Source organism: Procambarus clarkii, chromosome 33 (assembly GCF_040958095.1).
Source record: "Procambarus clarkii isolate CNS0578487 chromosome 33, FALCON_Pclarkii_2.0, whole genome shotgun sequence".
NCBI lineage: Eukaryota > Metazoa > Arthropoda > Malacostraca > Decapoda > Cambaridae > Procambarus > Procambarus clarkii.
In genome coordinates, this window is record NC_091182.1 from 26,954,696 (window position 1) to 26,974,156 (window position 19,461).

General features: G+C 36.6%; 1 protein-coding gene across 3 annotated transcripts in view; it reads right to left on the reverse strand.

Moving 5' to 3' along the window:
• Positions 1 to 2,815: 2,815 nt before the first annotated feature.
• LOC123765258 (SUN domain-containing ossification factor) overlaps positions 2,816 to 19,461 on the reverse strand; it is a 74,162-nt gene continuing 57,516 nt past the window's right edge. For all 3 annotated transcript variants that reach the window (XM_045753769.2, XM_069335492.1, XM_045753770.2), the window contains 8 exons: positions 19,328 to 19,455; positions 18,708 to 18,803; positions 17,198 to 17,374; positions 16,779 to 16,956; positions 15,304 to 16,307; positions 13,550 to 13,930; positions 7,682 to 7,853; positions 2,816 to 4,148 (listed from right to left, as the gene is read on the reverse strand). In XM_045753769.2, the coding sequence (XP_045609725.2) occupies positions 2,962 to 4,148; positions 7,682 to 7,853; positions 13,550 to 13,930; positions 15,304 to 16,307; positions 16,779 to 16,956; positions 17,198 to 17,374; positions 18,708 to 18,803; positions 19,328 to 19,455 (3,323 nt within the window). In that variant the 3' untranslated portion in view covers positions 2,816 to 2,961. The remainder of the gene's footprint in view (positions 4,149 to 7,681; positions 7,854 to 13,549; positions 13,931 to 15,303; positions 16,308 to 16,778; positions 16,957 to 17,197; positions 17,375 to 18,707; positions 18,804 to 19,327; positions 19,456 to 19,461) is intronic.

A 19,461-nucleotide genomic window follows, 5' to 3' on the forward strand; every position in this document is an offset into this window, starting at 1 on the left:
TAATTTTAAGTGTTCATTTGAGTGCTTTACATTTTTAAGAGTTCCTAACTTAAAAGATGTTTAGCATCAATCAAGAACATAAACTACAACAAGGTAAGCTGAAGTGGGTCCTTCCAATATAGTGTGGATAATCGAGCTCATACTGTATACCGGGTACAAAAGATTATAAATATTTACAAATTCCTCATTTATATTTTATCAAATATTTGTTATGAAAATATGCACACAAGATTTATCTATATCACTTTATAAAGAAAACAAACAGAACTTAAATGCTATTTGTCAAGTTAATTTGCAAATGATTCCCCTTTCATATGAATAAGAAGAAATGGTTGAAAATCAAATTGAAAATGTAGGTGCTTGGTGACAGGTCCTATCATCGGTAAATGGTAAATAATTTGTAGTTATTATTGATGCTACTATGTTAATAATTTGCTTTGTTGTGTACCAATGTATCTTGTAACTGGCTTACCAACTGATGATGTAGAGCAACTAGATATGTTCCTCCACCATCTTCAATGACACATTGAGTGCTCTCTCAAATGTTGTATGGTGAAGGGCAGGAAATTATTCCTTCTCTTCACAGTATTTCTTTTATGGAACAAATACTGGTATAGTGACACAAGTCTGATATTCAAACTATACATCTTTCCAATGACTTCCTGTGTATACACTGCACCTAAGCCTTTTCATGAGTTGCATCTGTTTATGATTTAAATTGGATTAAAACAGCAAAGCCTTTTTAATATGGGTGAAGTATCACACTTCTGAATAAATCCACAAGGGCCATGATGAGGGTTCGAACTTGCTTCCAGGATGATCCCATATGCACTTTAATCGACTGAGCCACGACATGGTCAAAAGAATTGCTAAGGCTTGCACACTCTTATTTCAGATCTAATGAGGCTTATGACTTCTCAATATTGATGAAAGACATTAAAGAAAGTCACTTTAATGTTGAAGGTTCACTCAGCTCTTGTATGAAGTGCTTGTATTTCATGCAAGTTTGATAATATTTTCTAGAATCGAGCAATTTGTCACAAAGATTATTAGTGCATTTCATAAAAATCAAGGAAGCAGAGTTTTCATCTACTGAAGAACCATTTCCAAAAAGTAGAATAGGTTCTTTGTCCATGATATTGCAATATTTTATTAAAATGAAAATTTTAGTCATCTACAGACTTAAATGTCCTAAAATGTCCAGTTTTCTTACATTCAGTCCTGTTGGCCTATCTTCCTTCCAAAATTTGCTCTTTCCTTCTAAGGGAAGTGTATCTGCATTATGTGTACTATAACCAATGTCACATTGCTTCTCTTTCCACAAAATGTCAAACACATTGCCATTCCTATGAAAGTGAAGGAAAGTGAAGAAACTTAACATTTTTGTTTTTAGTCAGTTCTTTAAATTCTTCTGTTGTACAGTATATACACTATTTCAAATAAGTCTTCACTTAGTTATACATAATTGTAATATTTATCCATATAGTGATGGCAACCTTTGCTTTTGAGTGGATTTATCAAGTTGTTCACTATTTCATTCTTTACTTTTCCCAGTTCCACTGCACACTTCTAGATCAAACATGTAATCATTATAAAATTCAGAAAGCATACACATTTACTGCATATTTGTCAGGTTTCTATGGCTCTGCGAAAGACAAAATAGCCCTCCATGCCACTGAACTTAAAAGGAGGTGGTGCTGCTGCTTCAAGATATATAGTCTTACATTTATTGACCAGGTACTCCGTCACTACAAATTTCAAGAGGTACAAACTGGCCAATATGTGCACTTAAGAGCCTACCAATTAATTTCTAGCTCTTCTCAGTTATAAACAGGGTGAAAACTTGTTACATGGTACATTTATCCAAGAGACCAATACATATACACTTAAGGAAGTTTTATCACCCATCAAAATTTAGTCCAAAAATCACGCAAAAATTTACATCAGATGCTATATTTGTACTGTATAACGGAATTTAGCATTTGTTGAGCATTCAAATTCAACAGCAAATATTTCAGCAACTCTCCTTATAATGAATGCGAACATTCATACTTGGAGTTCCAGTGGAACTGCATACTTCAGGCAGTGTTACAAATGGTCCAACCTTCATAAATCCTTCAAGAGATCGATGGCCATGTATATCTGGGTGGTGAAATAGCAACATTGGAAGTGGAACCCTCTGCTTTGTTCTCATGTTTCCCAATCGATGTCTTCTCACCTTCATTCTCCTGTGCCTGTTCAGCCTTCTTCTCACAGTTCTTAATATAATAACTTTTACTTTCTTGAGTTTCCTCAAAGCATTAACCTTATACCGGGTTACGTTTTTAGGAGGAATACATTCCCTTGCTCAAGTGTTATATAAATTTGTGGATTGGAGGATGCACTTTAGCTGCATTGGGCAAATTAACACAAAAGTGTTGTCAGACCACTATAGTGTTAAAAATGATCAGATATTGGTAGTTTTTAATTACAGTATTCTGTACTGAAGTTATAGTTAAAATGATCTTATCTGATGTTCAACCAATTAATGTCCATAAACACCCATTCCATCTGCAAACAATTTTGAGAGCAAAAACTTGTGACAAATATTTCATTTGCATCTTCAGCTAAACTACTTTACCTACCAAGGTTTTAACCACAATTAAAGTGGCAATATTCACACTTATTTCACAACAGCACATCACATTACCTGTATATATATACATTTATGATTTAGTAACACCCAGTCAAACTTTTCATCGTCAGATACATGTTTACCGGTGACATGAAAATGTTACCTGTACTTCTAAATACATAAATCAATAAATAACATACACTGGTGTTTTTCAACTATATTTATTACAAAGACCGATATAATAATAACGGAAGCAGTTTGTCTTTGCATGGTATGGTGTATTATCACCAGGGTAGCCCCTTCCCAAGCAACACAATACAGTGGCACCGTGGACAACAATGAATTGGTCAGGTTCCTGCATCAGTCTCTGGGATGATTTCTTCTTCTACAACAATTGGAGCTTTTGACTTGGACTTCTTCTTTTTTATTTTCTTTTCGCTTTTCTCCACGATTAATAAGTCTTTTTCCGTCTTTGTCTTTCGGTTTCTTCCACTAGAATCGCTACACGTACTAATAGTTTCACTGCTACTACTCCCAAAATGTTGAGCAGAATACCATTCCCAGTTATCAGAACGAAGTTTCACTTTAGTCTTTGTCATAGGTGATAATTTCTTTCTTTCATTCACACTTTTATCACAATTACTATTCATACAATCATTCCCTATATAGTCTTGTCTTACAACAGAACTATCACCATTTAGGAAGCTTTCACGAGAAAGGGCTTCTCCAGTATAATGAAGTTCATGACTAGTATGATTGCCATCACTAAAGTGAACACTAGTACGACCACCATAATAATATTCACCGTGCTGTTTACTTGAGCAATTGTAAAATGTGCCATTAGTCGTTGGATGATGATAATAATGATCGTGTTCATACAGTGCTTCGGGACAATGACTTTGAGACAGACCATTGCGCAAATTTTCTGTCACAATATTCTTTAGTTTTTTAACTTTTTTTATTTTTTTTACCTTTTCTCCACTACTCTTTAACTTGACTGTAGCATTACATCCTAAGGAGGATTTTGAAAGCTTTGTCCCTTTTTTATTTAAAGTATCACAGATTTGAATAGAAGCAATGGAATGTCTCTTAGAAGCAACAATGTCTGTATTATTCACAAATTGTCTGTCTGGGGTTATTTCTGTTACATCTGTTACATAAGATCTTGTAGCGTAGGTGCCATAATCATCCCCAGAAAAAATAACTGCCTGATCCTGCTCATTTACGAACGGCTCATAGGGAAAACCAGAGAAATCTGGCGAGTCTGGAGAGGATAAGCAGTTATTAGGTGGTGGCGTAGCATCTTTTTCTACTGTATTGTCACCACAGAACAAAACTCCGGCACTTGATATGTTCAGTTTTTCAATATGACGGGATCTTCTTGAACTAGATACTTTATCAACAATACTGGCATTGGACTTAGATCTCTTTAAAGTGCCATTACTAGATTTCTTCTTACTCTTCTTACGATCACTAGTAGAATCAACCATGATAGGAATGGCAGGTTCAATTATCAGTAAATCTTGGTATGTTCCTGCAAAATAAAAACATGAATAAATACCTAATAATGATCCACCTGACTATAAGAGAGAATCATGATAACTAATACTCTATGGCAAACCTAATCTGAAATTAAATACATTTTGTATAAAAAACACTAAACCTCAAACAGTGATGCTACATAACTTTTTATCTGACTTGGAAACTATCTATTATCCCCAACACCGTTTTTTTGCTAGAAACTCCACATTAAGGGGGTAGCCATCACACAAACCTTTTCTTTCACAGTGTACATTTTTCCACCCTTCCTTTCCATAGAGGAAAAGGTGCAAAGACATGCAACTAAGTGGCTTCCGGAACCGAGAGACAAGAGCTAACCAGCAAGAAGATAGAAGAAATGGGGCGATATGATAACAATGTACAAAATATTAACGAGAATCGACAAAACTGATGAATTCTCAAGACCCAGAACTTCAAGTACGAGAGGTCATTGATTTAAGCTAACAAAACAAAGCTGCTGAAAAAAACATTAGAAAAATCATTTTCACAACAGAGCGGTAGACTGATGTAACAAGTTAAGCGAGAGGGATGGTAGAGGTCAAAACAACTAGCAGTAGTCAAAGTGTTATATGACACTGTTGTGACGACTGGACACCACAAATAGGCCTCTCATCTTGTAACTACACTTAGTTATTACAGTACTATGATGACCAAGCTATACACCAGACGAAGAAACGACGACATTTCGGTCCGCCCTGGACCATTATCAATTCATACGTTTCGGTCTTGGACGGACCGAAACGCTGTCGTTTCTCCATGTTCTGGTGTGTGGTTTGGTCATCATATCTTCAGCCACGTTATTGTGACTCATCGTCTGCATAGGTATTACTATTATAGGACCCAGAAATTTGTTCCATTAATCAACAATGAAGATCACATGACAGAGCCTTAGGGCACTCCACTTGCAATGGTTCCCTCTTTAAATTTGACTTCATTCATGCATACCTATCTTTCTTTTAAAATAACTATGCCCTTTTCTTCTGGAAAGCATCTTAACATTTTCATTGATCAATGCAGTACCTCAATTCCCTCTCTTTTCCACTATCATACAGCCACTCACATTAATTACAGCTCTCATTGGCCCATCACTTGCACATACACATATCTCTAAGTCATTTCCATGTACACTGTACATTAAATATGCTACAATCATTCTTGAACATTTTTATTTTATTCCACTGGCTTCAACTTCATGACACACTTTCTCTGGTCTGAAAATTCTTCTTCCACATTCCCTAAATTTGCACAATGCATAATCTAACCACACAAGACATTCCTCTCAGGACCTTCACATCTTTCACAGCTACTTTTACATCATCTATCTACACAATCAAATTAATTTGCTCGAGTTCATCCTCTTTCCTTTACTTCCATCTACTGTATACCTATGTAAACCTGTGCTCAAAATATTTGACAAACTTCCTCTGAACACACTGCTACCATTTACTCCTGGTTCATGCTACTTTCCAAAAATGGATTCTTTTCATTCATTCCATATCCTAGCTTTCATATTCCCCAGCACAATAACTTTTCTATCATATTGTAGTTTCTTTACACACATTCTTAAATACCATTTCATTATCATCATTTAACACTTTCGCGCGCCCGGCGAAGGTAAAAAAAAAAAGCGGTATGTGCGCGCGGCGTTTTTGCCGCGTAAGCGTAAAAACAAAAATGTGTATACTCTTTTTACTCTCCTGACCTTAGTTCTCGAGCTACGTATTTCATTTTGGTACCAACGTGTTCGCAATAAAATTCGTTAGAAGAACATCAGTAAAAAAAGTCACAAAACGTATAGGGATACCAGCACCAAATAAATAACTACGAAAATGGCTCGCCGTGAGCGCCCAACAGCAACAAAATGTTTTTATTCTTGGGATTGTTATCACCTCCACACTTGTCCTACAGCGTTAATTTTGGTATCAATGGACTCGCAATGAAATTCCCAACACGGTGATATGAATATAGACGTAGAATAATGATCGCGGCCCACCCGCAAGAGTGTGGGAAGTGGTGAAATTGTTACCCGGTATCGGTGACGGGACGACACATGTGCGATACGGCGCTTTGAAAGTTTATACTTATTTCACTGTCCTGACATTATTATTCTATGTACGTCATTTATTTTTGTGTCAATGTGTTCGCAATATAATGTTCTATGAGCCTGTAGGTAAAAAAGATCAACAAAACGTAAGATAGAATAGTGCCAAATATAAAACAATGCTGGAACATATCAGTGAGCGTCAAACACACACGAAATGTTTTTACTTTTGTTATGTTTGTCAAGTTTATACTTGTTGCACACAGTTATTTTTGGTTGTACATTGATCGGAATAAAATTCCCTAAACAGACATATGCATATAATACATGATATGGGGGAAGCCAGTATAAACGGCTAAAGTTACCCACCTGCAACCCGTTTGGGACACTCATGCAGACACACGCTACACCAAAAAAAAAAATCTATGAAGGTTCGAGTCTACTTATGGCAGTTTGTGATACAGTGTTCATTTTGGTATCAAAATACAAAATACATTACCAGTATAAACGGCTAAAGTCACCCATCTGCAACCCATTTGGGACACTCATGCACACACACGCTACACCCAAAAAAAAATCTACGAAGGTTCGAGTCTACTTATGGCAGTTTATGTGATACAGTGTTCATTCTGGTATCAAAATACTCGTTTCAGTTTGTAGTTCATGCGATTTTCAGAATCAACTGAATCGCTGGAGGTTCAACATTTGAGTCAGAGTCAGAGTCATCTGACAAAACCGTCTCGTCAAATGGCAGTGTGCCAGACATCTCGGGTTCTGATTCGGTTGCTGCTTCAGCTTGAGGTGTTGAAGTGAACAAGGGCCGCCTCACACCAAATGGTCCAGGAGTTTGTATGGTGTCAGCATAGGCAGGACCTGTGCCATCATTTATGTCTGGAGCGTGCCGCAAGTGTTGAGATACTGTTGCTGTTTGAGGCCAATCTTCCGGGTCCCAGCACAATAGGGCCCAATTTGCCACCTCGTGGAACTGTAGCAATGTTAGCTTTTTTTGATCAGTTGTGTTGTATTTGTACAAAACAAAGGCATTATGCAAAGTCATTTGCAGGAAATAAAACGTTATCTTTTAGGTCCACTTGTGAGTTTTCCTGGTAAAATGGTAATACCATTTGATCGAAGTGGTCCACACCTTTCATGAACTTATTGTACCATGCAGCCTAGTGGTGAGAAAGAGAGCCTCATGGCGCGCAGTTTGAAACAAACCCAAAGTAAATCGGATTAAAATTGAATTTTATACAAATATTTTTTTCAGGACATTTTATGTCCACATCCCGGAAGCGGGTAGGCGGATCAGGACTCCGGGCGGAGTCCTGATCCGCACAAAGTGTTAACACACACCACAACCACAACCTGAAATTTGTCAACTTTTGCACTACATCTTTCCAAAATTGTAGGCACATTCATTCCTTCAAGCACCTCCCACTAACTACATCTCTTCATAAAATACTAACCAGATATATTCAGAGCTTCTTCACTGGGGCGACGCTGGCGCTGGCGGGAAGCTCTTTCTCGAGTGATGCTGTCCACAGACCGTCTCCGCACGTAACTTTTGCCTCTATCATTATAAACGTGGCAACCAGAGTCTTGGCAAGCGCTCAATTCTGAAGGATTCTCCCTAGGGATCTGAAAATTTTTAACAAAAACATATTAGAGCTGTCTGAAAATAATAGAAGCTAGATGATTGACAACTCGCTCAGTTTTTCCTCGTGTTTCCCTGGAACTCGGCTCAATTATGAATTTCAAATTAAAAAAAAAAAAAAAAAAAAAAAAAAAAAATTAAATGGAATTGTGAATAAAAATTTTCCATGGAACAAAACCGAGAAAATCAGCTGTGATTTTTAACTGGATTTTAATTTTAGTAGGAGTTGAAAATTAACTAAATTTTCTCCATGAATTACCAAAACAATTTCCATGTCTATGTAATTCCCAGAATTGCTGACAATAGATAGATTTGTATAAAAAAAATATAAAGTATGTACTTAGTCACTTCTTACTAAATCTTTCAAATTTATAATGAACCAACAAAAAAATCATTACTATAATACTGTACACGAGAACATTAGTGCTTCATGACGACCAAACCACTTCAGAAAATTAAGAAACAACAACGTTTCAACGAATAACAAAAGAGGCAGGAATATGGAATAGGGAATACTGTAACCCCGCGATTATCCGGGATTCAAACATCCGGAAAACGCCCTTATACGGCCAAAATCGTGATCGGATAAAGTTATCACAATATCCGGCCAAAATGGCCACAGGAACCGGATAAAAGCTGGTTTGGCCGGATGAATATTCGGCCATACCGTATTAATCCCGTCTGTGGCTCTAGACGCATGGTGGAGGAGGGGGTGGGGAGGGTGGGTGGTGTTGGGAGGGTGGGAGGGGTGCGTATGAAGGGACCACCTGGGTACAGGAATTACCATTAATTTTAGAACACTTAATCATAGCCAAAAACAAATTAAATAAGTACTAGTAATTATGTATTAACAAATAAATAAGTTTCCTAAAAGTAATGTGCACAGGCTGAAGTTTCCTTCAAAAATATTGTGAGTTTTTTTTCCTCCTGGCGGCCTACGTAACGCGCTATAGCTGCCCCACCCCAAGTGGACCCGTCCAACACTGGTCAACCCATGTGCGTCCGTCCCTCGTGTTATACACAGTGCTGCGCCATTAGTGAAATATTTTTTTAAATAACTTTATTTTCACAGTAACTTTGAACATTTTTGGCCAAGATTATGTCCGGTAGCAGCATCAATCGTTCTGGAGGTGTTAAGAGGAAGAAAGTTGTCTTAACAATTAAAGACAAGTTACTGTTATACACCTCAACCAGTGCGGCGTCACAGTGCTGCTCCATTAGTGAAATATTTTTTTAAATAACTTTTTTATTTTCATAGTAACTTTGAATATTTTTGGCCAAGACACTGTCTGGTAGCAGCATCAATCGTTCTGGAGGTGTTAAGAGGAAAAAGGTTGTCCTAGCAATTAAAGACAAGTTATGTGTTGTTCAACCAGTGAGGCGTCACAGGCAGCCAAATGCCTTCAACAAGTGAGGCGCCATAGGCAAGCCAAGCGCCTTCAACAAGTGAGGAGCAAGCAAGCAAGCGCCTTCAATAAGTGAGGCGCCATAGGCAAGCCAAGCGCCTTCAACAAGTGAGGAGCAAGCAAGCAAGCGCCTTCAAGCGAGGCGTCACAAGCAAGCCAAATGCCTTCAACAAGTGAGGCTTCACAGGCAAGCCAAGCGCCTTCAACAAGTGAGGACATGCAAGCGCTTCAACAAGTGAGGGGCATGCAAGCGCCTTCAACAAGCGAGGCCTCACAGGCAACCCAAATGCCTTCAACCAGTGAGGCTTCAGCAGCTGGTAGTCAAAACTAACTTTGCTTAATGAACTGTACAGTAATTTTAAGTGTTGTGTTAGTATAGGTTACGTAAATTGTTAAGAATTCTTAACTTCAAGATGTGTGGCATAAGTCAAGAAGACGAACACCAACAAGGTAAGTTGAGGTTTCTAGTTGAATATTTAATAATTATATGTGGCAAGGCAATTCAAATTATGTTGTTTGTAGTATAAAAGTAGTTGGAAATTGTCACTTTTGGACTCGTAGGTGAAAAAGTACCATTATCCGAAAAATGTGATAATCCGGCTGGGGGTCCTTCCCATATAGTCCATATGATCGAGTGGAGACAGTATTCCCAATATTCTCGTCTATTCCCAAATATGAGATAGCTCAAGTCAGATCATGTTAAGATTTGAGCACTTAAATATGATCCGAGAACGGGAAGTAAACCACAACAAAGCCAGGATTAAGGTTCATGTTGTGTATCAGAGACAATTCAACAAGGCGGCGTCTGTGAAGAGTAGAGGCAGGTAAGCTTAATTTAGAAGACCAGTCTGTTATGATTAGTCTCCCTATCATCACTGAAGAGAGCAATACTTGTTTCAGCAGACTTAACACTTCTTTTGAGTTGCTCAAGTCTGTCAGAGTACGACCAATTTCACCAACATATCCGAGTGAACAAGATAAATGGGAAATAAGAGTAGACACCAGCAGTGTTAACCAGGGGCCAGATTCACTTGTGCTTGTACAAGTGCTTTCGTGAATCTGTACAAACCTGTACATCTTAATCTTTGGCGGCTTTGTTTCATATTATTAAACGGTTAATGATCTCCGAAGCACCAGGAGGCTGTTTATAACAATAACAACAGTTGAATGGGAAGTTTTCATGCTTGTAAACTGCTTAATAAATGTAAACAAAGCCGTCAAAGATTGAGGAAAGATGTACACGTTCGTAAGTGCTTGCGTAAGTGCTTTTGTGAAAATGGCCCCAGATTACTACAAAGTATGTTAGATTTTTGAAAGGCTAGTTTTACATCGAGAGGACAAAGGGTATCGGTTTGATTTTTTAATTCAGATACGGAGGGAAAGCAGTGTTGCTGGCATTGGAAGCCGGTTTGGGGATGAAAGAAATTTCATTTAGCTTGAGAATGCACACACACTTGATAAAATGTATGGATATCCAAGGTGAAAGACTTTAATAAGAAATTTCAGAATCAAGAAACTGAGGGTCACTGATGCGTGGAGCCCAGAGGAAGAGAGATAAGAACACTTTTCATAACAGATGCAGTATGGTAGTAAATGAAGTGAATAGGCTTACAGTACACACACAGTGAAACCAGTCACAGAGCTGTGAACATGAATGTCTAGAGAGCGAGGAATTAGATTCCCATCAACTTTTTAACCGATAGAAGATTGTTAAGAGACGAGTGAAAAGTCTGAAAAAGACCAGAGAGAAAAAAATATCAACATAGCAAAGCCAGAGAGAAGGCCAAGTATCAATAGTAAGAAGAACAGTTTAAAAGTACTCCATATAGAGATGGGCAAGAACTGGGAATAGAGGAGATGAACTTTTAGTGATGTCAAATGTTTGAGAAGTATTTTCTATTGAAAGGCGAGAGGAGTCAACACAGTCTGACGAGTTCAATGAAAACGTCAGGAGGAAGCGGGAGATAAAGGCCCTCAGTTGCCCTCTGGCTAAGGTAAAAAAGATTGTCAAGCAGAACATTAGTAAACAGAATCCAGATCAAGATTAAGCATTTTAGAGGGGGAGGCTGTAGGTCCAATTTTTTTTTATTTCCCAAGTCTGATCGAGGTAGGGAGGAGAAAAAGGACCAAGATAAGGAGCGAGTTTTGGCAGGCCAGGAGGCAAGAGGATAGCTGGTAGTCTCTTAAAGAAATGATAGGACAAAGAGGAACACCAGGTTTGAGTATTTTAGGTAGACCATAGAAATAAAGAGAAGAGCAAATGACACGGAAATGTTTTAAGATCAGCGTCAGGACAGACTAGAAAGCTGTTGTAGTTTAAGGGTAAAAAGTTTTAAGGGATACAAAGGGATAAAAATCAGAGCAGCATATGCATGGTAGTCAGAGCAAAACATCTGCCTTCTTGAGTAGTCCACATGGTCAAGAACAACCGAATTGCCTTTGTCGGAGAGAGAGATTTCATTCTTACAAAACCACTAATGCACAAAATGTTTCACAGGTCTTTTATCTAACTAAAAAGTACAAGATTTAATAAAAAGGGACAGACCAAATGGTCCAGGACAGACTGAAAACTTTTTTTTTTCATTCTCAGATGTGTGATTTGGTCATCATTTCTTCAGCCTCATCGTCTGCATTGTGTTTCACGATTTCACATACAATCTCTTCCCTACTCGAGGCTTATATTGCTTGCTCGTCTGCACTGCTGGGGAATTGTTGAAGGGAAAGGTAGAGCTGCCATGTGTACGTCAATTCAGACATCAAGTAAGATCTTTATTGAAGATGTATATTACACTAAAATAAAACTCTTTGAACCTCGAAGATTTATGAAAACTTTCCACCCATGCTTGTACACAAATAGGTACTGTAATACAACACAGTTCACAAATTATTAATTACTGAAATATGAGGGTTGAAGTGCTAACCCAGTGTAACCGTGTAGCTGATAATTAGGAATGCATTACACAATCAAATTATCGTAGCATTAGTCATTTTACTAATTATTTACCATAATCTGTATATATACAGTATATTACAGTATTCTCATCCAAATAAGATTATCTGTGCAGAACCTCATTTTGTGAACCCAATTCACAATGGCAAGCTCCTGAAATTTTGAAACCTTTATGCAATTAAAATTTACTGGTATGGGCAGATTACACAAGGCTGGAACAAGGCAGGTATTTACATGCCTAGAGCCCACACCAAGTCTTACAAAGATGTACCAGCATACAAAACATTGTCAAAGCCTTAAGGGCCTTATTACATGTAATTTTGAAGTAAGAAAGTATAGTACACAGCCCAGTCCAGCGAAGTTGAATGGTTACTGCTCATGATGCAATAGTTATTGTCCAATACAATGGATTATGTTTCCAAATAAGTAATCTGATCACAGGATTTGTGATTATCTATATTTTTATATTAAAAATACAGATTTTTTCCATGTGATTTTGCTATCAAAATATATACAAGCAATATGTACTGTAGATTGCATAGAAATGCACTACTAATTTTCCTAATGTTTATCCTTGGACATTTACCCGTAATCTTTCCAGTGATATGTACTGTATTTTTGTAGCATGCATGCAACCAACTGCACATGTGAATACAATGGGCATCTGCAGGCGAGAGTACAGTACACCTCTTTGGGCATATAAATACCATATATAATGTACCCACTCATATGTACCCATGTACCATATATAATGCCCACTCAAAAACACTAACCCAAAGACTAGAGGACATGTAGTATTATTTATGAAAAATATGTCAGATCATAATGCGTTTTACAAGGTTGTATGACTATATATATTGGCAAAGTTCTTAATCATTACCCCCCCCCCCCCACTGACATTAATACACTACTGCCATTAATACACTACCTTTATGTTCCAATGCCTATACAGAAAAAATTCTCAATTTCATTTTTAATTAATTTAATAATGCATCACTCAAAAATAATTTTTTTATTTGTGAGTAAATAAAAAAATTTTATTACGGAAATATTACAATGATTTTGAATATTTGAGACCACTTGATTTACAATACAGTACAGTATATACAAATTCTGGTATGATAGTGTAGTCACAGCAGCAAAATCAGATACTATACTGAGCACAACTTTTCATTAAACATTTTATTAGATTGAGGAAATTTGTTTGGCATATACGAGGTAAGTGCAAAGAAAATTGTTGCAATTTAAATGCAATCTATTCATATATTTAGAAGTAAGAAAAATTATTTCAGTTCAGTAAAAATAAATTGGCATTGCTGGATACCTGTTCTCGCCTCTTTTGTTTCAGCGTGTTAATCTGCTGCATGTGGCGACTGCTTCTTCGGCTGCACAGGAAGAACACGACGCACAGGACGAACACTTCCACAACCATCAGTAATAAATGTTGCTCTACAACAGTATGAGCTAAATTTGCCTGCTCATCAACAAGCTTTTTTAAGATGTTGCCAACAGTGGCCAGTTGATTCTCCAATGTTTCTATGTCTTTTTGGTGCTGCTGGTCACGCTGATATGCTTGCCAAGATGTGGCATTGAGTGCGGCAATGGTCAGGTTGAACTGCTTTTGCATCTCCTCCATTTGGCGCTTGTATCTTCGACTTAGCTCTTCCAAGTACTGACTGCTTATTGACATGTTGTATTCCAAGGCCTGAAATGAAAAATGTAATTTAATAATTATTCACAAGATGTCTAAACCACATATTGGAAAACAAAAAACAGACATTTTGGTCCGCCCTGGACCATTATCAAGTCATGTAGACCATGATAAAATGCATATCCAAGTTCAAAATGCACTTGGACCAAAATGCATTTGGTCTAAGACGGACCAAATGAAAAACGGACCCATCAAATGCAGTTATGAATAACTTTCAATCCAGGTTTTTTTTTTAAACTTGCAGAAATATTTAAAATTTTTACAAACCTAAAAGATAAAAATAGAACATTCTCAGTGTAGAGTACATAAAAGCTGCAAGCAAAAATACTTTTCCTTAGTTGAACATCTCAAGTTGAACATAAAAATAAAAAACTAAGATTACTGGGATTATTTCATGGTATTGAGAATGCATGTAGAAATTTAGGTGCAGCCAATTTAAATCTGAATTGTAGTATCGTTCTTGGTTTAACCCTGCCCGCCCCCCACCCCTACCTCAACTGTGTTTAAAATGGTTCTAAACTATGCCATCAGGGACAACACAACTCAAAAACATGGACTTTACACACTATTCTACACATAAATTTTTTTTCAGGGATATTCCTTTCTCCGGCTGGCCCACTAAGTGTTACTAGTTTCTCATGTCTGTCTTAGACAGTGTATGAGTATAGTATTTACGACTTATGTTCGCCTCGGTAAGATTATGCCCAATGTGTTTAACAACTTCCTCTGCCCTGTTGAATTTCAACTGAAATCTTGATACCTGCTTGATGGGGTTATGAGAGTTGTTCTACTCCCATAACCCATTCTACTTCTACTCCCCAAGCCTGGCCTAAGGCCAAGCTTGACTTGAGAGTGTTTGGTCCACCAGGCTATTGTTTGGAGCAGCCTGCAGGCCCACATACCCACCACAGCCTGGTTGGTCTGGCATGCCTTGGAGAAAACTATCGTGAAAATGTCCACGGTTGTTCTGGCAATATTTCTTATAGTCGCTGGGAGGATGTTGAACAACCGTGGACCTCTGATGTTTATAGTGTTCTCCGATTGTGCCTATGGCACCCCCAAAATCTTATTTGGTTTGTAACTCTGCACTGTCTTAGATAATGTTCCAGTGGTCTGTCAGCCAATTCTCCAGTGATGACTTTTCCTTTCATCATCTGGAATCTGCAAGGCTATTTCCCACACACATTGGTATCCAAGCCTGATACGATGCAAGTGCATCTCTGGTTTTCTATTACACACTTGAACATTGAGCCGCTATGCAATGGCATTGCCTACATAATGCACGGGACAAAGATAAGCAAAACAAAAAGGAAGAAGGTATACCTACCGGTATTCCTTAATAATGACTAAACCTTAGCAGTACCTACCTTTATTTTATTTGAGAGGCGGACAACTACCGACTCTTTATTTGTTGGCGATGTTGAAGACACTTTGGATTCAGCGGGTGGTTGTGCAACTGGTGCCGGTTGTGGTGTGGTCAATTCTTCACCCTGCTGGAACTCTACTTCCTCTAGTTCTATTCCCCCAAAACTCGATATATCTGCCTCCAATTTCTCTTCTGGCTCTGTAATATCGTCTTTTTGATCCACTTCTTTAATGGACTTGCCTTTATGTCCACTACTGTTGGATTTTGATTTTTTGGGAGGTTTGGAGGTTTCACTTGTTGAACTCTCTGAAGTTGATGCTGGAACTATCGATTCATTTGCCTTATGAAATTCCTGTTCCACTAGTACTTGTCCACTTTCCAAATCTCGAGCAAGTCTAGTCCCTTGAACATCAAAAGTTCCACTAGCGTTGGAATCGAGTGCATCTGCTCTTGTTATTCTAGAGGTATTTATTTTTGCATTTTTCACGTATGAAGGAATTTCATCAGATGACGGGATAATGTCTGAAGATGTGGCCGAGAAGTTTTCAGACATGTGAGTGCTACTGGAGTCGCATTCTACTGCGGCATCCATAATGCGATTATCGTGCATATAGCACATGGCCAGTATATGTTTTGGTGATAACATGACACATACGTAACTGCTATTGCATACGGTATCATAGACAATGCTGTCATTGACTCCTGGTTCCAAACACATGGTAGATGCAAGCTGCCGACAAAAACTTGAATTCTTGACAGTAGACGACACAACAGGCTTTTGCATAAGAGCTTCGTACTCTGTCCAATAACAAGAGAGGATATAATTGAGAGACTCTGCCATAGAGCATCTACTTTTATCAACAGCAAATTTAGGATGTAGAGAGTAACAGTGATCCCCAGGCTCGCTGGCACTGCTGTGTGGACGATATCCTCTTTTAATAACATCTAACACTCCACTGAACATGTTTTTCAGAACTGTAGGAATCACACTTGGTTTTCCCTCATCTGTCAGAAAGGAAGACCATTACAAATCCTTATAAAAGCTTAAAAGTTCATTCTTCTTATACAATATTTTTCAATCTATATACAGTACAATATTTTTATTTATTTATTCAATTAACTAAATGTGGGAGAGTAAACTCGGCAAAACATGCAAACGATGAATCACAGTAACGTGGCTGAAGATATGATGACCAAACCACACACTAGAAGATGATGAGACAACGACATTTCAGTCAGTCCCAGACCATTATCAAGTCTATTGAAACCATGGTCACTACTTGATAATGGTCCAGGACGGACCGAAACATCGTCGTCTCTTCACCTTCTGGTGTGTGGTTTGGTCATCAAAACATACAATATTAACACAATTCAGTTGATAATATTGAATTAGGTTCAATAATTTGGTTCAACAGCCTTTAACATGGAAGGTTGATACTTTTAGACAAGTTTTCTTAATAAATGTACAATCTTTACCTTTAAATTTGTCCACAGCCTCCTCCTCTTCAAAAGGATCACCAAAAGCTTCTTCAGTTTCATCGTGGTCTGTTGAATCCTCAATTGTATCAATCACCTCAAATTCAGACAAACCATATATACGAAAGAGAGAAAGAGGGCAGAAGAACTCTGATCCATAATGGCTTAAAACTTCAACCTGAAAAAAAATATTATCATAGAGCATATGATTAATAAATAAACCTACATGAGTAAATGAAATTACAATGGCATGATATATCAATGAAAATCATTTTGAGGCAATGGAGCGCCTTGAACTTGCTGCCTGGTGATTCCCAAACGCCTGCCTTAACCGACTGCCTCGGTGGTACAAAAGTTGACCAACCCAGAACTCTACTGGAGTCCTCTTGTAAGTTCTGGAGGCCCCAAAATATACATACCTTTATATATTTAAAGAAATCTTCTGTGTCAATAGGAAAAGACTGAACCCCACGGTTTCCTTCTTGTCCCACTGTGCGACTGAGATTAGTCCAGTCTCTTGTTGGGTACCTGTGACTTCCAGACACCTGGATGTCTTTAGGCAGGTTGCTGAATAGCTCAAAGTTTGCAATATCAAACTGAAAAATGTAAATATATTAGAATAATCAAAGATACTCATGACTTATTACAGCCTTTCATTCCTTACAAATGCAAACAGTAATTTGTAATATTGCAGAAGTATTTCACAGAGGGGGCTTATTTTGGAATAAAAAAAAAAAAAGACGACGTTCCATTTCTTCAACTCGAGAGTCTAAAGGTTAAGGAGAGAAGAATATAGCTGTGTACAGTATTATTCTTACTATTCTTCTGAAGTGACTGAAAACAAGGAACACACAGAATCTACACACAAATCTACAATAACTGATCTACACACAGAAGTCACAATAACGTGATGCATCAAATGAACAAATCCACAAGGGCCATGACGAGGATACGAACCCTTGTGGATTTGTTCAAGGAACATGTCCATGCTACCTTGCTCTTTTTTTTTTATGCCCTTTTGTTACCAACAAGCCTTTACTTGCCTAATATTTCTACAGTACTTTCTTTATGTTTCTTTTTATTCACTATTATTTGTTCAAACTACAGGCGATTGTTAAAATGTTTAGAGAAGTAAATCACATTTCTTCATAATCAGACTATTCCTATTCTTGCAATCTTTGTTGTCTTTCTTCCTTATTCTCTCAACTGTGCTTTCACACAATCTTATTTTACAAAACTATTTTATTTATATGGTTCTTATAATGAACCATATTATATATATATTGCATTATATATACCGTACTGTATATATATTATATATACCGTACTATTATATATATATATATATATACACTGTACTATTATTTATTTATATATATATATATATATATATATATATATATATATATATATATATATATATATATATAATATATATAATATATATATATATATATATATATATATATATATATATATATAATATATATAATATATATAATATATATAATATATATATATATATATATATATATATAATATATATAATATATATAATATATATAATATATATAATATATATAATATATATAATATATATAATATATATAATATATATAATATATATAATATATATAATATATATAATATATATAATATATATAATATATATAATATATATAATATATATAATATATATAATATAATATATATATTATATATATAATATATATATTATATATATAATATATATATATATACATACATACACTGTATATATGTACTGTATATATATTACAAATATAAAATGTGCTTTAAATGCTGATCAGTAAAAATGTGTAATATGAACTGTAGAAAACGATGCACTTACAGTGGCGTTAAGGAGTCAATCACACATAAAATCAAACTTGATATTGCAACCCATCTTACCTTCTGTGGTCGAATGCTTTCACATAGCTCAATAATGAACCAAATCTTATCCCGACACTTGTTCAGCATGTATTCATCTTTATTGGACTGGATCACCTACAATAAGTTTAAAGAAATTATAATTTGTTAATTCAGCCATTAAATATTTCCTTAAAATCAACATGCCAAAAAAAGAACACATTCTCTTGGTGAATGCCAGTGAATGGCCTCCATAGAGCTCCTGAACCTACACTCCTTGAGGAGCTTCACTTCAGCATACCTCTGTCACCTACCTAAGCTTGCTACATTACTTGGGTAATAAAATGTTTAGTTATTGTAAATATTTACCTTAACAGAAACTGCAGAGCAATGTAATTACCAACAATGTAAATATGGAACTCCTTAGGATAAATTAAGGGGTTATACTGTATTGAACTATAAATGAGACTGCAGAAATCTTAAGAATTCTTAAAGATGTAAATTAAGATTTGAAAAATTGTCAGTCATTAAATCTTGCCTATTCACTCAAAAATCTCTTAAGTGAAAAAATTATGGTACAAAACAGTTCTTATCTTCAATGTAATATTTGAGTATGGTTTAAACTTAGCATTCTTTTAATGTTAAAATAAACTCATTTTTACCTTTGATGAATGTGATGCTTCAGGATTCGCCAGCATTAACTTTGAGCCACAGTCAGGAGAAGCATAATTTTTGCTCTTCACTTTTGGACCTTTACCGTGGCCATTGCCACCATGACCATTAGAAGCAACTGAAA